This window comes from Manacus vitellinus, unplaced genomic scaffold (genome assembly GCF_001715985.3).
Source record: "Manacus vitellinus isolate BGI_N305 unplaced genomic scaffold, ASM171598v3 scaffold_84_pilon, whole genome shotgun sequence".
NCBI classification, from domain to species: domain Eukaryota; kingdom Metazoa; phylum Chordata; class Aves; order Passeriformes; family Pipridae; genus Manacus; species Manacus vitellinus.
In genome coordinates, this window is record NW_021940840.1 from 1,569,390 (window position 1) to 1,584,576 (window position 15,187).

General features: G+C 54.0%; 2 protein-coding genes across 3 annotated transcripts in view; both read right to left on the minus strand.

Moving 5' to 3' along the window:
- Window positions 1-3: 3 nt before the first annotated feature.
- LOC103764019 (transmembrane protein 17B) lies at window positions 4-3,694 on the minus strand. The gene is made up of 4 exons (XM_018085666.3): window positions 2,160-3,694; window positions 1,766-1,869; window positions 1,188-1,301; window positions 4-776 (listed from the first exon to the last, which is right to left on the minus strand). The coding sequence occupies exons 1-4, from the start codon at window positions 2,275-2,277 to the stop codon at window positions 501-503; spliced, it is 612 nt and encodes a 203-aa protein (XP_017941155.1). The 5' UTR covers window positions 2,278-3,694; the 3' UTR covers window positions 4-500.
- Window positions 3,695-4,039: 345 nt separating this feature from the next.
- AIFM3 (apoptosis inducing factor mitochondria associated 3) overlaps window positions 4,040-15,187 on the minus strand; it is a 51,243-nt gene continuing 40,095 nt past the window's right edge. Inside the window, exons 15-21 of one of the 2 annotated variants that reach the window (XM_018085667.3) lie at window positions 14,458-14,534; window positions 13,523-13,640; window positions 12,483-12,581; window positions 11,853-11,928; window positions 7,935-8,039; window positions 6,727-6,747; window positions 4,041-6,198 (exon numbers count right to left, since the gene is read on the minus strand). In XM_018085667.3, the coding sequence (XP_017941156.1) occupies window positions 6,159-6,198; window positions 6,727-6,747; window positions 7,935-8,039; window positions 11,853-11,928; window positions 12,483-12,581; window positions 13,523-13,640; window positions 14,458-14,534 (536 nt within the window). In that variant the 3' untranslated portion in view covers window positions 4,041-6,158. Of the gene's footprint in view, window positions 6,199-6,726; window positions 6,748-7,934; window positions 8,040-11,852; window positions 11,929-12,482; window positions 12,582-13,522; window positions 13,641-14,457; window positions 14,535-15,187 lie in introns of both variants that reach the window. The other variant, XM_018085668.3, reaches the window with a different exon arrangement.

Below are 15,187 nucleotides of genomic sequence, written 5' to 3' on the forward strand. Positions count from 1 at the left end.
TCCAAAAGTGGGAGGTGGCTCTGCTCTGTCTCAAGCCCTGCGAGTGGCTGTCAAGTTTTGGGATGCTGCTCTCGCACCTCGCAGCACCCTGCATGCTTCCAGCTGGGATGGCTTCATGTAAGCTGCCCAGATCCTCAGGAGATCCCTGGGAAGCTCAGAGAGGATTTAAGAGCCCAGTTTAAGGCTCCAGCCCTGAGCTGGTACTTCCTGGGGGGTGCAGTGGCTTCTGCACCCCCAGTTCCTGCCTCCTGCCAGGGCTGATGCTCAGCAAGGACAGGCACAGCCCTGGGGCTAGCCGGAGTGTTTCAGAGGGGCTGATCCCTCATTCCCACCTGCCTCGGGCTGTATCAGCCTGGTGCAGGGCAGGGTTTGGCCAGGTCCGTGCCCAGGGACTGCTCTCTGAACTCCACAAGGCTCAAAAACACAGTATCTGTGGGTTCAAGCACCATTTAATGTTCCCTACTGGGACTGACTACATGGTTTGGAGGGGTCCTGCAGCATCACCTCACCTCAGCTGCCTGCCCCCCTGTGCCCCCTGGCCGGCCCCTCCTGCCCTCCTGGAAATGCTGCAGGTAGAACTGTGCCGCCAGCTGCTTGGTCATGGTCTTCAGCGCCAGGAAGGCAGCCACAATCTCGGCGAGGAGGAAGGCCAGGAACAGGCTGTGCATGGGCATCTCCAGTGGCAAGTGAATGACCTGGCTGTCTGTCAGCAGGAAGAGCAGGAGGGGCAGCTGGATCAGGAAGGAGAGTAGCAGGAACCCAGCCAGCTCAGGCACCTGCAGGAGCAGAACCTGCTGAGATGGGATAAGGAGGCAGCGGTGGGGTGGGGGGACCCTCTGTGACCCAGGAGCTCCCTGCATCACTGCCAGCCTTGGCACCCAGGTATCGGGGACGTCCTTGCCACGCAGAGCTGTGGTCGGATGTGGTGAGATGCTGTCAAACCCAGTGCTGGAGGGTTGCACCCACAGGAAGGATACAGCAGGAGGGTGAGTGGATCTCCTTTGTCTCCTGCCTTCAGGTCCTGCCTGCACCCATCATTCCCTCCTGGGACAACTCCAGGCAGAACTCCAGGAGGAAGGGGCAGTGATGGGCACTTGGGTTCCAAGTGAGGGGCCATCAAGCTCCCCCAGCTGGGCTGACCCTCACTGAGTATAAGGGGTTTGTGTGCCAGGGCAGGTGGTGTTTACCTTCTCCTGGAGATTGCCCAGGTAGCCCAGGTAGAGTCGGGAGGCCTCAGCCAGCGAGAGAATGAGGAAGGCTGTGACCAGCAGGAACTGGTAGTGCCAAGGCAGGAGGTGGTACTGTAAATGGGAGCACAGCCTTGTCCCAGTCAGCTCCAGCCCCTGCATCCCAGTCCAGCTGTCCATGCCCAGTTTCCCATCCCCTGTGCACCATTCCCTGCGCTCAATTCCCAGATACCTGTGCCCTTCTCTCATCCCATTTGCCCTGTCCCCTGCACCCCATGCCCAGTGCCTGGGCCCTCCTCCCCATACCCAGTGCTCCATTCTCTGCCAGCTTCCACCAGGCTGGTGCTCAGCTCTGCCCACTTTTCTCTCCCAGTTTAACCTTTCCTGCCTGGAAAGTTCATGATTTCCATTTCTGGCAGCCAGAGATGAGCCATCTCGTCTCATGGGGGTCAGGGCATTTTGGAGACCCATTAATTCTGAAGAGGCTCCCCTGTCCCCTGTTCACTGTTTCTCCCCTATGACAAGGGAGGCTGGGCAGGAGCAACTCCCCCCTCCCCATGTGCCCCATGGGACAGTACCTTCAGCTGCAGCATCATTCCCTCAGCCAGGCACCAGACGGGGAAGTAGTAGACGTTGAAGTAGAGCATCACCTGGAGGGGCAGGCTGGCCAGCACCTCGTGGGCTAGGCAGGATGGGCAGGGGTGGGCAGGCTGCTCAGCAACTCTGGTGTCCCCCTATTCAGAGGGACCCCCACTTGCAGCTCATGGAATGGAGCAATAGCCCTTGGGTACCACAAACAGCTCTTTGCAGCAAATGTTCTTATTTTTGCTCCCCTCCTTGGTGGGGGAGGTACAGAGACCCTTTGGGTGCTCCTGGCTCTGAGGCACCCAGGTGCTTTGGTGATGTGCTGAGCACGCTCATGGTGATAACCCCCTCCCCAAATCCCCCTCCGCAGAGCCCCACTGCCCATACCTGGCTGGTAGATGTGGGCAGTGCCGCTATCCTGTGTCTTATTGGTGATGAAGAGGGAGCCGCTGAACGCCACCAAGCCCCGGCGCAGGTTGGGGGGCAGCGGGGTGTGCGCGGCCATGGCTGACAGCTGAGCCCTGCTCGCCCCAGCCCGGCTCAGCCAGGATTAGCCAGGAGGGAATCAGTGGGATGGCAGGTCAGGCTAATGCGCGGGGCCACCCGGCCATTGGCTCGCTGGGAACAGGGCTACTGAGCTGGGAGGGGGTTGTGGGGAAGAACTGCCACCTTGGAACATCAAGCCTACATGGCAGTCACAGGGTGGAGTTGCAAAGGAGTTGCCAAGTCAAAAGCATCTCCCCTCCACAGTACCTTTAGGGGGTGAGCAGCAGGTTGTAACCATCACCATGACTGGGACACAGTGGTAAACTAAGCAACTGCACCCTCTCCCAGCCAGGCTATATCAGCATAATTACTGCTCAAAGCCCCCTGACAGAGGAGGATGCCACACAAAAGAATGATGCTCTTCACCTGTAATGCTTCTTCGAGGCCTCCAGGCTCATGGAGCATTTACCCATGCCCGTGATCTCCCCTGCTAACAGGCTGCCCTTGTAGACCTCCACGCTGCTCAGTGTCCCAAGACTCCATCCAGGCTCAGGCAGTGGGGGATGGTGTGTGAGGGGTTGGTTGAGCCAGAGATGAATGGCAGGGAAAGGAGATGGCACTGCAGGGACTTCAAATTTAAAATAACAGAATCATTAAGGTCAGAAAAGTCCTCTAAGACCAATAAGTGCAACCAATTAACCCTGCACTGCCAGGTATCCCACTAAACCATGTCCCCAAGTCCAACATCTACACATTTTTTTAACACTTCCAGGGATGGAGGCTCCACCACTGCCCTGGGCAGCCTGTGAAAGGGCTGGACAACCCTTTCCATAAAGAAATTTTCCCTAATATCCAACCTAAACATCCCCTGGTGCAACCTGAGGCCATTTCCTCTCACCTGGCCAGTTGTTATTGGGGAGCAGAACCTGACCACCATCTGGCTCCACTCTCCTTTCATGGAGCTGGAGACAGCAAGAAGGTCACCTGTGAGCCTCCTTTTCTCTGGGCTGAGCACCCCCAGCTCTCTCAGCCACTCCTCATCAGACTTGTGCTCCAGACCCTTGCACAGCTCGGTTGCCCTTCTCTGGACACGCTCTGTTAGTCCTACCCAACAGATGTGGTCTCATTTCATGATCTTCAGCCTCCAACCCACCCCATAAGGCATATCAGAGAAGCTGCCTCAAATAGTGGGAGTGAATGCCGCAAATGTGGTCTTTGAGGGCCAGGCACTGGCAAGGGACACAAGAAACCAAAGAAAGAGAGGATTCTTCTGCTTGATAAAGCCAAAATGAAACTGCAGAGCTCCCTGCCATATGCTGCCAAAAACAAACCATCCGGGGCTGAAAGTGTAGTAGACCAATGCCTGACTGACTGAAGTCATCGGATCATAGAATCACAGACTTGTTTGGGTTGGAAGGGACCTTTAAGACCATCTTGTTCCACCCCCTGCCGTGGGCAGGGACACCTTCCACTAGACCAGGTTGCTCCAAGCCCCATCCAACCCAGCCTTGGACACTTCCAGGGATGGAGCAGCCACAGCTTCTCTGGCCAACCTGGGCCAGGGCCTCCCCACCCTCACAGGGAAGAATTCCTTCCCAATATCCCATCTAACCCTGCCTTCTGGCAGTGGGAAGCCATTCCCCCTTATCCTGTCACTCCAGGCTGTTGTCCAAAGTCCCTCTCTAGCTCTCTTGGAGCCCCTTTAGGCACTGGAAGGGACTCTAAGGTCTCCCTGGAGCCTTCTCTTCTCCAGGTGAATACCCCCAGCTCTCCCAGCCTGGCTCCAGAGCAGAGGGGCTCCAGCCCTCAGAGCATCTCTATGGCCTCCTCTAGACTTGCTCCAGCAGATCCAAGTCCGTCCTCTGCTGAGGACCCCAGAGCTGGATGCAATACTCCAGGTGGGCTCTCACCTGAGTGGAGTAGAGGCAAAGCCCCAGGCGTGCTGTGCCCAACATATGTCTACCCAGGGGTCCTGCCAGCACACAGGGCAAGACATGGGCAGGGCAACAGGCACAGCCCAGTATCTAAGGAGCAGGAGCTGCTGGAGAGCTCACATCTGCACAGGCAAGCAGAGTGAGCAACCAAGATACCTCGGCAGTCTGGTGAAAGTAACTGTGATGGGGCAATGCAGCTGGGGGTCACTAACAAGCTGCCTGTGCCCCAGCTGGATTCTCATTCCTCATGGGAACGGGCAGTTTTGTAAGAAGAGATGGAAACTTTCTGTCCTGGTATGAGAGGTTGCAAGATGTGCCTGGAGAGGTGGCAGAGAAGACAACCCAGCCTTGCCCAGCTCCAGGACAGGCTCACCACCAGGAAGCATTTGCCAAGGCACTGGACAAGGGCTCCCAGGTTCAACACCATCCCACACCACTGCAGAGTGGAAATGTCCATCTTTTGTGGATCCAGCAGACACACAATGGTCCCTGTTCATTGCTGTGTGCTGGAGCCTGCACATCCTGCCTACCTCCCCCCTGGTCATTCCGCCTGGGAAAAGCCTTGCAGTGAAACCAGAGAGACAAATCAGAGATGTGACGGACACTGGTGACATTTCTATCCAGCCAAGATCTGAAAGACTGGAAATAAATAACAGGTGAGATGGACACAGGTGGGAAGCCTCCAGAGAAGAGGTACTTGAATCCCCTGGTGAACCTGCAGAGTTGACCCAAGGTCTTGGAAGGAATCAGAAATTACCCAGATCCGAAGAATAGTATTGCTTTAATTCATAGGGGGCTAATCAAATTAAAAATATAAATCCTCTTGTTTTGGACTCAGGGTAAAACACTGACTGCTGGGGAAGGAGTCGCCCCCAGGACAAAGCACTGGAAACTCTCTGAGGAGATCCTCACCCTCCCACTCTGTTGGGTTGACAGACACAGGGCTGTGGCTGGCCAGGTCCACTCCCGAGCTGGAGACACAGCTCTTCTTCAGCAAGGGCAAGAAACAGGACAGCAGAGCACTTGCATGGTGGGCTGAGAAATGCAGCCTTGTCACTAGACGACAGGACAGACAAGTGACAGACGATGGACGGCTCCTCTGGCTACTTTTCCTCAAGTAACGCCTCAGCAGCAGCAGCAGCAATCCCATGATGTCATCAAGGAGAGACATCCCAAGGCTGGTTGGAAAGGTGGCCACCTAGTCCAAGGCTGCAGCTGAGCTGCTTTCCCAGCTCTCCAAGGACTCCTGCTCCACACCCTGGGGATGGACCAAGAGCTGCAGGTGCTGGGATGGGACCAATGAGCTCCAGAGCCCTCAGCATGGGCAGGGACCCACCTCTGCTGGGGGAGACTGGGCAGGACCAGCCTGGACCACACAATCACAGGCTGAACAGAGACGCCCCCGGTGTGCCCCCACCTCCTGGCCCACCCAGATGCCCCCTAGAGTGGGTGAGCACAGGCAGAGCCATGGCAAACCCTGCAGCCAAGCAAGGAGGGAGCAGATGTCAGGCTCTGTGGGGATGCACATCAGAACTGTGCTGGGAGCGAAGAGAATTTGGGAAGGAGCATCATGCATGAAAGCACAGGAGCACCCAAAGGCCCTCATGCTGCTTACAGAGGTGAGGGACATGCATGCAGTAGATCCGCCTGGAGACCCTCAGCCCAATGGCAGCATCTGGAGCCACGTGGCACCAATGCCCATTGCCACAGCCAAACCCCACAGTCTCTGAGGGCTGCTCTTCCAGTCCCACGGGAATTGCAATAACAGAGCCCTAGCCCAGCAAGCACCAGGGCAGAGGTGCCATGGGAGGTCCTCCTGGGAAGGTCAGTGCACAGTGTCAGGCATGGGTTCATCCAGGTCTCAAAGGGAAATGGCTGAGCCATGGGTTTCCCACCGGGTTGTGGAGCTGCTGTCCTGTCTCCCCACAGCAAGTGCAGCATCAGGACGGCACAGCCACCAGCAGTATTAGGAGCCTTTCCCTGTTAGCCAGGACATGTCTCCGGTTCTAAAAGAGGGAAAAACCAGATGGGGTGTTACTCAGCACATGCAGCTCTCGATGCTGTCTTGGTGCTAGTCCAGACATTGGTCATTGGTGTCCATCCCCCCACCCTGCTGCGCTGTGCCCTTCCTCTGCCCTCATTCACATGTCATTAAACTGTCCAAAAAGTCCGTGCAGATCCTCAATTCCATGTAAAACAGAGCTAAAACATTTTTTTTTTACTTAAACCCAGCCCTCCTGGCATTCAGCTGAAAATTCATGGAAAGCCACCAAACCCCCAGCAAAGCATGGTCCCAATCAACAGGCAGCTGCCCAGTCCCAGCAGATCTATGCCTGATGTGGCTCCTGGCACCTCCAGCCCTACCACCCAGCACAGCAGCATCGCCCCCCTGTGAGGGGGATGCAAAACATGGATGCCCACAACGTAATCAGTGTCCCACATGGGAATTAGGGATATGGCCCAATCAGGTGGCTGGCTGGCCCTCCTGCCAGCCCCCCACACCCAGCACACCCAGGACCCCAAATCGAACGTACTTGCCATGACGGACAAACAGTCTGAAGTTGTGAAAGCAGTAGGAGACAGAGAGAGAAAAGACATTCAGGTTTAGGTGGTCTGGTTTCCTCCAGGCCCCCAAGCCTGCTTCCACTCCCCCCTGGGATGCCCATGAGATACCACCTCCTTCCCAGCCAGCAACCACTTCCCGACGTACTGGGGATTACAGCACAAGAAATCCTTCCCTGTGAGGGCGGTGAGGTCTTGGCACAGGTTACCCAGAGAAGCTGTGGCTACCCCATCCTTGCAAGTGTTTAAGGCCAGGCTGGACAGGGCTTGGAGCAACCTGGTCTAGTGAAAGGTGTCCCTGCCCAAGGCAGGGGGTGGGATGGGATGGCCTTTAAGGTTCTTTCCAATCCAAACCATCCTGTGATTTTCTGAACCCTATCTCCACTAGGTGGACGTGTGGCATTCTCCCCATCCCAGAGGTGCCCAGGGAGTCTGAGCTGGTTCAGACCTGCCTGGGGGCCGGGAGTGCTCCTCTCCCTGAGCTTTTGAAAAGATCTGCTTTTATTCCACATGTGGAAACATCCCTGAAACAGGAACCCACATTCCCTCAGCAGCTTTGGTTTCTACTCTAAAGTCTTCTTCCCAGCTGTTACCACCTCCCTGGCATTTGCCTTCCAGCACCCACCCTCAGCACAAAGGGCTATACTTTTTCCTCTGCAAGGTCTTAAAAACAAAGTGAATGAGAAAAATGCCTCCTGCCTATGAGCTCCACTCCAAGGAACTGGAGGCCGAGACACCACAGGCCAGCATCCTGGTACCACCAGCTCTCTGGGCTGGGTTGTGCATAGAGGGTTGCGCACAGGCTTCACACTCAGCCCCTCTCTGTAGATGCCCTTGACTGACTGGGTGCCCAGGGGCACCCCATTATCAGGCAGTGCTTCCTTGGTGATGTGCCAGTGTCCAAAGGCAGTGAGTATCCCCCTCCCATGCAATCCGTGCAAGGATTTGGGTCCTGGTGTTTAAGACAAACCCCACATGTGCAGGATGCCAGAGGAAGCTGGAGGAAGATGGGAGGCAGCACTGAGGGGGACGGAGTAAGCAGAACAGGAAGGGAGATGCAAGGATATACAGAGGGAGCAGCAGGAAAGAGCTGCCTTTGGGTGCTTGGCCCTGCCCTGCACCCCTGGCTGTGATTTGCTGCTGCCCTGGCACTGCCAGTTTCCACTACGTGTCTACTTACTCCACATCGCGCTTCCGGATGGTCCTGCCAGCAGCCAGGACCTCAGCCACCTTGGAGACGATCGGGTCGTAGTTCATGCTGGCCACAGCCACCACCTCATCACTCCTAGGGCCGGGCAGAGCAGAGTAGTTAGGGCACCCTGGATGGCCACGGCTCCATCACCCAAAATCCAGCATGCTGGAGAGAAGCGGGAAGCAAAGAGAAACACCCACTCCAGAGCCAGGCCTGATCCCAAGGCATGAGCACCACAGGGACTGTGCTAGTGGCATGGGACAAAGGTCAGGAGAGGGCTCAGAGCTGACACGGTAGGCTGGCCTCAGTGGTCCCACCAATGCTCATGTGCTGGCATAGTGAGCATTGTGAGGGTGCCTGGGGGACAGAGGCAGCTCTGGCACCCTGGCATCTGTGGGAAAACACCACCAAAGTTGAATCTGACGGTGATAAAAACCTGGACACCAGAAAGGATGCCCAGTGGTTGCTGTGATCCCTGTGCTGCTGCCTTCTGCCAAGGGAGTGGAGAGGCAGGTGGTCAGGATTTCCCTGTGGGACACTTGGTTGGGATGCTCCACATCCTCTTCCTGATTCCCACCTCCAAGAGGGCAGAGTGCCCACCTCTGAGCCGCTCCACAGGCACCAGGACAGAGGTGTCCAACACCAGGGTCCCATAGCCCCAGTGATGAAGTCCTCATGTATAGGGATGTCCAGGCCAACTGGCTGTTCCCCACCAGGCTCGCGACACAACCCCAAAGGTTGAGTGGGAAACCAATGAAGTGGAAGGAAGAGAATATAAAAATGCTGGAAGAGCTTTGGCTAAAGGTCACAGGCAAATGAGAAAGGTTCTTCTACTTTGAGGTTTGCCGAGGTCAACCCAAGCATAAACCTTCAAAGACTGGCCCAAGAGACAATTTATGAAGAGATAACTGAATGGACAAAAAACGTGAGATCAGGGAAGGTGTGTTGTAAGATATTAAACTCTGGAGATACTGTTGAGTAAACTGAAGCATAGAAGCACCCATCAAACCAATATCTGCTCTTCAATCTGCTGCCAAAGAGTTCTGTGATTAACAGAGCAAAGGACAGCCAGGGTGGGGGGATGTGTGCCTAGTTCCCAAGAAGAGGAGAGCAAAAGCCATGTTTCAGAGGACAATTCATCCCTGTGCAGCCATGGGAGTTAAAGCCATCTCTCGCAGCTGTCCACAAAACCATGGGGCAGTTCCATCACAGATTGCTTTCACAAGGCTCCTATTTTTAAATCATCATGGCTAGGCTTTGGAACGAAGATTTGGGAAAGGCTCTATCCACTATTCCTAAATAAGTTCACTGCAAATAAAGGAGAGCAAGTTTCCTGAGCATAGCCAGCTCCCACCTAGGAAACACAAAGTGGTTGGAGAGACCTATCCATCAAAACCAGGGGAAGATGTGCTGTTCCAAGGCAATGAATAACTAAGGTGCGTAAGGGAACTGAAAGGAGGACACACTCCACCAGTTGCCCACCAGCTCAGCCTCAAGCCCAGACAGTGCCCAACATGACCAGCCAGGAAGGTGGACACAGCCCAAACATTTCTGTCAGCAAGACATGGGGCAGCTGCTCCATTTACAAAATAACCCATGGGATCCTGGTGAGCCAGAGCATTCCATATCAGTGGTGGCTTTTGAACATTTCTCAGACAGATGGGGAGCCTGTAGGACTCCCTCTTTTTCAAAAGGCCTTCAGAGGCAACAAGACTTCCTTTCCTGAACCTGGGATTTGGAGCAATCAGAAGTCTTGGTGTGAAAGCTGAGGGAAAAGGGAGCACAGTGGATGTGTCTACATTGTCTTCCCTTCTTTTGCAGGGTTCAACACAACAGAAGTGGGGAACCATGAAGAAGACAGCCACAACAATTCCCTGGTCTCCAAGGTCTTAGGGGCGGGATGACATCAGTCTATTCTGGTTGAAGTGCTGCAGTGAAGGCAGTGTCCCATGGGGACATGTGCAGAGCACTGTCCTGTACAGGGACTTTCACTGACCTCTACACAGCTCTGACCAGTGAGAGATGGACAGCTTTCCTCTTCAAACTCTGGGGCAAAAAGAGCCTTATTGTGAAAGCAAATGCTGAGGATAGGCTGCAGGAGTGGGAACCACCAGTAGTTCCTACAACAGCCAGGGAGGACCAGGAGAAGAGTCCAAACCACAGGGTGGGCACAGCAGAAGAAAGCAGAAGGAAATAGTAGGTTTGAGACTGTCCTCAGTCAAAAAGCATTAGCACCAACCAGAAGAACCACCACCAAATAAGAAAGAGGAAAAAATGCTCCAGTGGCCCCTCACAGAAGCACAAACAGGGACACTTGTGATGACAGCTGAGCAAAGCTGCAGGGGACACATTGGCTGACCCCCACCAGACGGTGCTCCTCAGTACCTCCGGTTCTCAGCGCAGAATGCCATCCTGGTACCCAAAAGACATCTCTGGGAGCCCCTCCTGGGTAGCAGAACAACACAGTGTTCAGTGGCGGACCCCCACTGCTGACCACTGGGTCCAGCTGCCCTGTGTGCCTGGGCAGACCTAGGCAGTCCCTGCCCCCCGCAGCCACCGCAGCACACAGAGCATGGGGCACAGAGCAGGGATTCCGCACCTTGCTCAAGGCGTTCCCTTTGAACAGGTCCCTCAGATGTCGAACTAAAGCAACCTGACCTTTCCTTTCTAATTAGGGTGGGGATAAAGAGCTAAATGCTCTGGTATGGAAAGGCTGCAGGAGGGGAACGTCCCCACAGCAGCTCTCCCCAGCACAGGTGGTGCCTTGGCACAAACACGCTCCTTTATGCAATTTTGGCCAAGGTGCCAGCACACTCTGAGCTGTGTCCAAGGGCCCCGGGTGCCAGCTAGAGCCCCAACCCCTGCAGCAGGTGTTTACCTGACATGTTCAGGCACCAGGAGGAGGAGGGTGAGAATCGGGGACCCATGGAGTGATACACTGAGCCCTGTGCCTCTCCAAGCCCGAGGGACACATCCAACTGCCAGGCTCCATTCTGGAGCAATGTGGCACCCTCAGGGAGGGAAGGCATGAGAGCCATTGGGGAGGGAACAGAGGGGCAGTGAGATGATCTCTGCAGAGCCACAGCTGGCTCCTGTCCCGGGCTCCCTCTTGATCCCTGCCTGGGTGCTGCTGCCGAGTAGTCTGATGGCTGAGCTAGGCAGCCCTTTGCTTCCCTGATTTCCCTCTCCCCATCCTTAATATCAGAAAGCACTTGGAAAAACCCCTTTGGCTCCGGTCGTGAGGAGGTTCTATGGCCACTGTTTTCAGATTTGGATGGGACAAAGGCAAGAGAAGAATAAAAAGCAGCAAATATTTTGGGGATAAATTCATGGTGCACCCAGTCTAAACACCCAACACAGCTCCAGAACAGAGGAGACAACACATCCCAGCTATCAACACATCTCAGGAATGCATTCCCAGGTAGGGTCCCAGCCAAGGGGAGAGGTGGGCTTCACTACAAGTGTAACAAAGTTCCTGAGCTGTTGCAAATGTTCACATCTTGTTATAGACAGAAAAGGTTTTTGAGCTCGGTCTGTCAAACCAGAATCAGAATTGGTGATGCCTGAGCACCCAGTCCAGCCCTGGTCACAAACCATTAACATGGTGATGAGATGGGAAGGAAATCTTTGATAGGCATTGCCACTAAAAGCCATCATCTGCTTCCCAGATTATGTGAACAGACAAAGGGCTTACATCTGGCAGAGATGCCAGGTCCAAAGACCAGTTTAACTTGTTCTACGATCAGCACATCATTTCTCCAGGGCCTTTTATTAGTGTCCCACAAGCTCAGTGTCCAGAGATGAACAAAACCAACTGACAGAAGCTCTGGTAAAACTATTTTCCAGTCTAGCAGAGCAATCTCAGATGAATGCCTGTGTAGAAAGATGGAAAAGAGAAACACCTACTTGGTATAAAATGCCACGAACTTCAGTTCATCTAAATCTCCCTGAATGACAACATCATCGAATCCTTCCGCATGGCCTGCAAAGCAGAGAAGAAGTGGATTCAGCAACAATTCCTCTGTATCCAGCTCTAAGACAGGGTGTTTCACTCCAGAGCTACATGAAGAACGTTCTGTGGTGACCAAGAGACCAGCACAGGAAGATGTGGGTACCAAAAATAACAGAATCACAGGATGGTCTGGGTTGGAAGGGGCCTTAAAGACCACCTTGTTCAAACCCCTTGCCATGGGCAGGAACACCTTCCACTAGACCAGGTTGCTCCAAGCTCCATCCAACCTGGCCTGGAACACTTTCAGGGATGGGGCAACCTGTGCCAGGGTCTCACCACCCTCACAGGGAAGAATTTCTTCCCATTATCTAATCTAAATCAACCCTCCATCACGTTTAGAGAAGTGCACTTCATGGCAGACAGGTTTCAGAGAAGACACCAAACCCCTAAGAAGCCAGGCAGGGAAGCAGACCTGCGGCACAAGTCAGTGTGGAGGGTCCACAGCAAGGGACATGGGTGTGGCTTCTCTATGCCAGGACACCTCCACCAGCACAAATGCCACAGCAGCCTCAGGAGCCCCTTACCCGCATACCGGATGCTCTTCCCAAACATAGCAGTCCACAAATATGGGACGGTGTTGATCTCTGTGCCATGGGCCAGCATGTTGAGTGCAGCGATACGGCCTGGAAGACAGCAGCAGCAGGATTGAGGAATTCCCACACCAGGGCAAGCATCATGGTCTGCCTTCAAGTCACAGCACAGCATCAACATCCCCAGTCACAGAGCACAGGAAAACCAAGAACTGCTGCTGAAAACACCCCACACAGCAACAAAGACCAAGCAGAAAGCATACGACATCGTCCGAGGATGGGCATGGACTCCTTCCCACGGTGCAGCTCCTACTCATCACCTCCACTGGCATGAGCGATATGCCCATGAGACTCTTTTCCCCCAGCTTCTGGAACAGTGACAGGGCTGAGAGCATGCTGAGCTCCCACCCAGACAGGGATGGGATGGACAAACCCCTGGAGGCACAGTGACTGCTGGGATATGGTCCCTGCTGCAGAGGCATGTCTGGACCAGGGGGCTGTGTCCAAAGGTTGACTTGGGAGCTGTGGTTCCAAAACCTCTCACCCAGGGCACCCACCCAGAGGGAAACCTCCTCACAGGACTGTGGCCTTGAGGGCAGCTGATCACACCAGAGATTTCAGGCTGACGTGAAGGGGACAAAGATTCAAGCTCTGCAACATGCTCCTGGGTCAGCCTGGCAGTGTGGGCAGCCCAGCTGGAAATCTGAGCCCGGGTTGACTTTAGGATTCGAGCTACTGAGCGCCCCCAGGCAAGGAGGCGAGCAGGCTCCTGCAGCAATGCAGATGCCAGGAAGCAGAGGGCATATGGAAAAGCCTGTCCCTCAGCACCTCTGCGCTTGTGACGAGGCACTGTTAGGCAAAGCTTGGCACAAATGCTGACAGATGAGGCATATTGGGCAGGATAAAATATACATGCTTCAAAATGTTCAATACAATCACCCAGTCTCCCTGTTGACAGTTATCTCATTCTCTCCTTAGAGGGTTTGGAAATTTCCTAGGAATCTGCAAAAGTCTCTTTTCTGCTAAGTACCTACCATGCATGTGGGCCATCTGCCAGTGGGGGACGTTCACCTTCTTGTTATTCCTCAAGGCCAACGGAAACGTGACAGCGTCTCCAGCAGCAAAGACCCCGGGGATGTTGGTTTGCATCATCTGCAGGGAACAGAGGTGTGCATTAGTGGGGTTTGCACCACACACAAACAGAAACAGAGAACTGCTCCAGAGCTGCCATGTTCCCAGGAACACACAGACAACCTCTGCTTGGCTGTGAGACCCCCACATGGGATTTCATTCAGCCTTCTTCACTTTCAAAGGAGAACACATGGGCAGGGACCTACAGTATCCCTTTTCCAGTGGGTTATCCAGTAAAAAGAGACATGGACTGGGGTCCTGGAGCCCCTCTTAGAAGTCTGGCATCTGTCAGTGTTTGCAGATAGAGCCCAGCTTATCACATGGATGAGCAATAAGCACAGGGTGGGTGGCACAGAGCCCCAGCTCCCTGACAATGCTCCTTGCTCATGGCACACACCACCCATCAGCACGAGCACCGCTCCACCACAGTGGATACCTGGAAAGATGGATCTTTCTCAATTTCTTTCCCCCCAGAATATTCACACCATTCCAGGGCAGCTCAGAACCAGATCCGAGCCAGAGCATTCAGGGCTGGGGTTTGCAAATCCCACACTTGCAAGGGCGGTTCCAGGTGCTCCTGATGATGCTCCCAAAATCTCAGCATCTCACAGAATATCCTGAGATGGAAGGGACCCCCAAAGATCATCGAGTCCAACTCCTGGCCCTGCACAGGCCAACCCCCAGAATTCGAAAATTCCAATTCTGCCGATCTTGACAGATAAAAAGCCATGAAAAGCACCTGTGGCAGCAGTTTGGAGTCCCCGGGAAGCTATTCTGTGAGGAGAGGTGACCCAGTTCCTCCTGCTCTCCCTCCCACAGGGGCTGCCCCTGGGCTCACCTTGTTGACCACAATGAAGCCCTTGGAGTCGATATTGATGCCACTCTGCTTGAGGAAGCCCGTTGCTGGAACTGCACCTGTGGGAGAAGGCAAAGGCTGCAGCATCTGAGTGTCCCACAGCCCTGGGGGGCTGACCCCGAGACCAGCAGATCCCCTCGTGCCAGGACAGTCAGTCTGCCCAGGGAAAGGCAATGGCTGCCCTGAGAGCAGGGCCAGGCACCCTATGGAGACCCCACTGCATCAGCCTCTGCCTCCCAGGATCCCTATCCTTCCCTAAGCCATCATTGTAACCTGCCCATCACCCTTTTCTAGTGCTTGGAGGTAATTTTCAATGTAATTCTCTTTTATTTTGAAAAAAAATTATATTTAAAAGGGAACCTTTGAGTTTCCAGCCAGGGCTCCTTGGCCTCCCCTCAGTCTGTACCTTTGCTTCACCCTTCCTTTTCCTTTTTTAATCTTTTTTTCTCTCCAGCCTTCACAAATCAGAATGAAACTAATTCTGTGATTCTTCCACTCCACAGCATTTTTAAAAATTACAGAGATGGCAGGAAAGGGATTTTTTTTCCCCCCTAAATGTAAAGGAGAAAAATACCCTCTTCTATGGGGTATTTTCTTTGATTTTATAATAATGGGGTATTCTTTTATTTTATAATAAAGGGTACATTTTTTGTTGCTGGCAGCAGCAATTAAAAAAAAAACAATTTAAAAAGATTGAGTTTGGGGAAGCTTT

Bases quoted from the DNA above. Each gene is read 5' to 3' on its own strand.
- LOC103764019 (XM_018085666.3), bottom strand. From the start codon at position 2,277: ATGGCCGCGCACACCCCGCTGCCCCCCAACCTGCGCCGGGGCTTGGTG. The intron at 1,870-2,159 runs GTATGGGCAGTG...CATCCTGCCTAG, and splicing joins TGCCCACATCTACCAGCCAG to CCCACGAGGTGCTGGCCAGC. The intron at 777-1,187 runs GTAAACACCACC...CTGCTCCTGCAG, and splicing joins TGGGCAATCTCCAGGAGAAG to GTGCCTGAGCTGGCTGGGTT.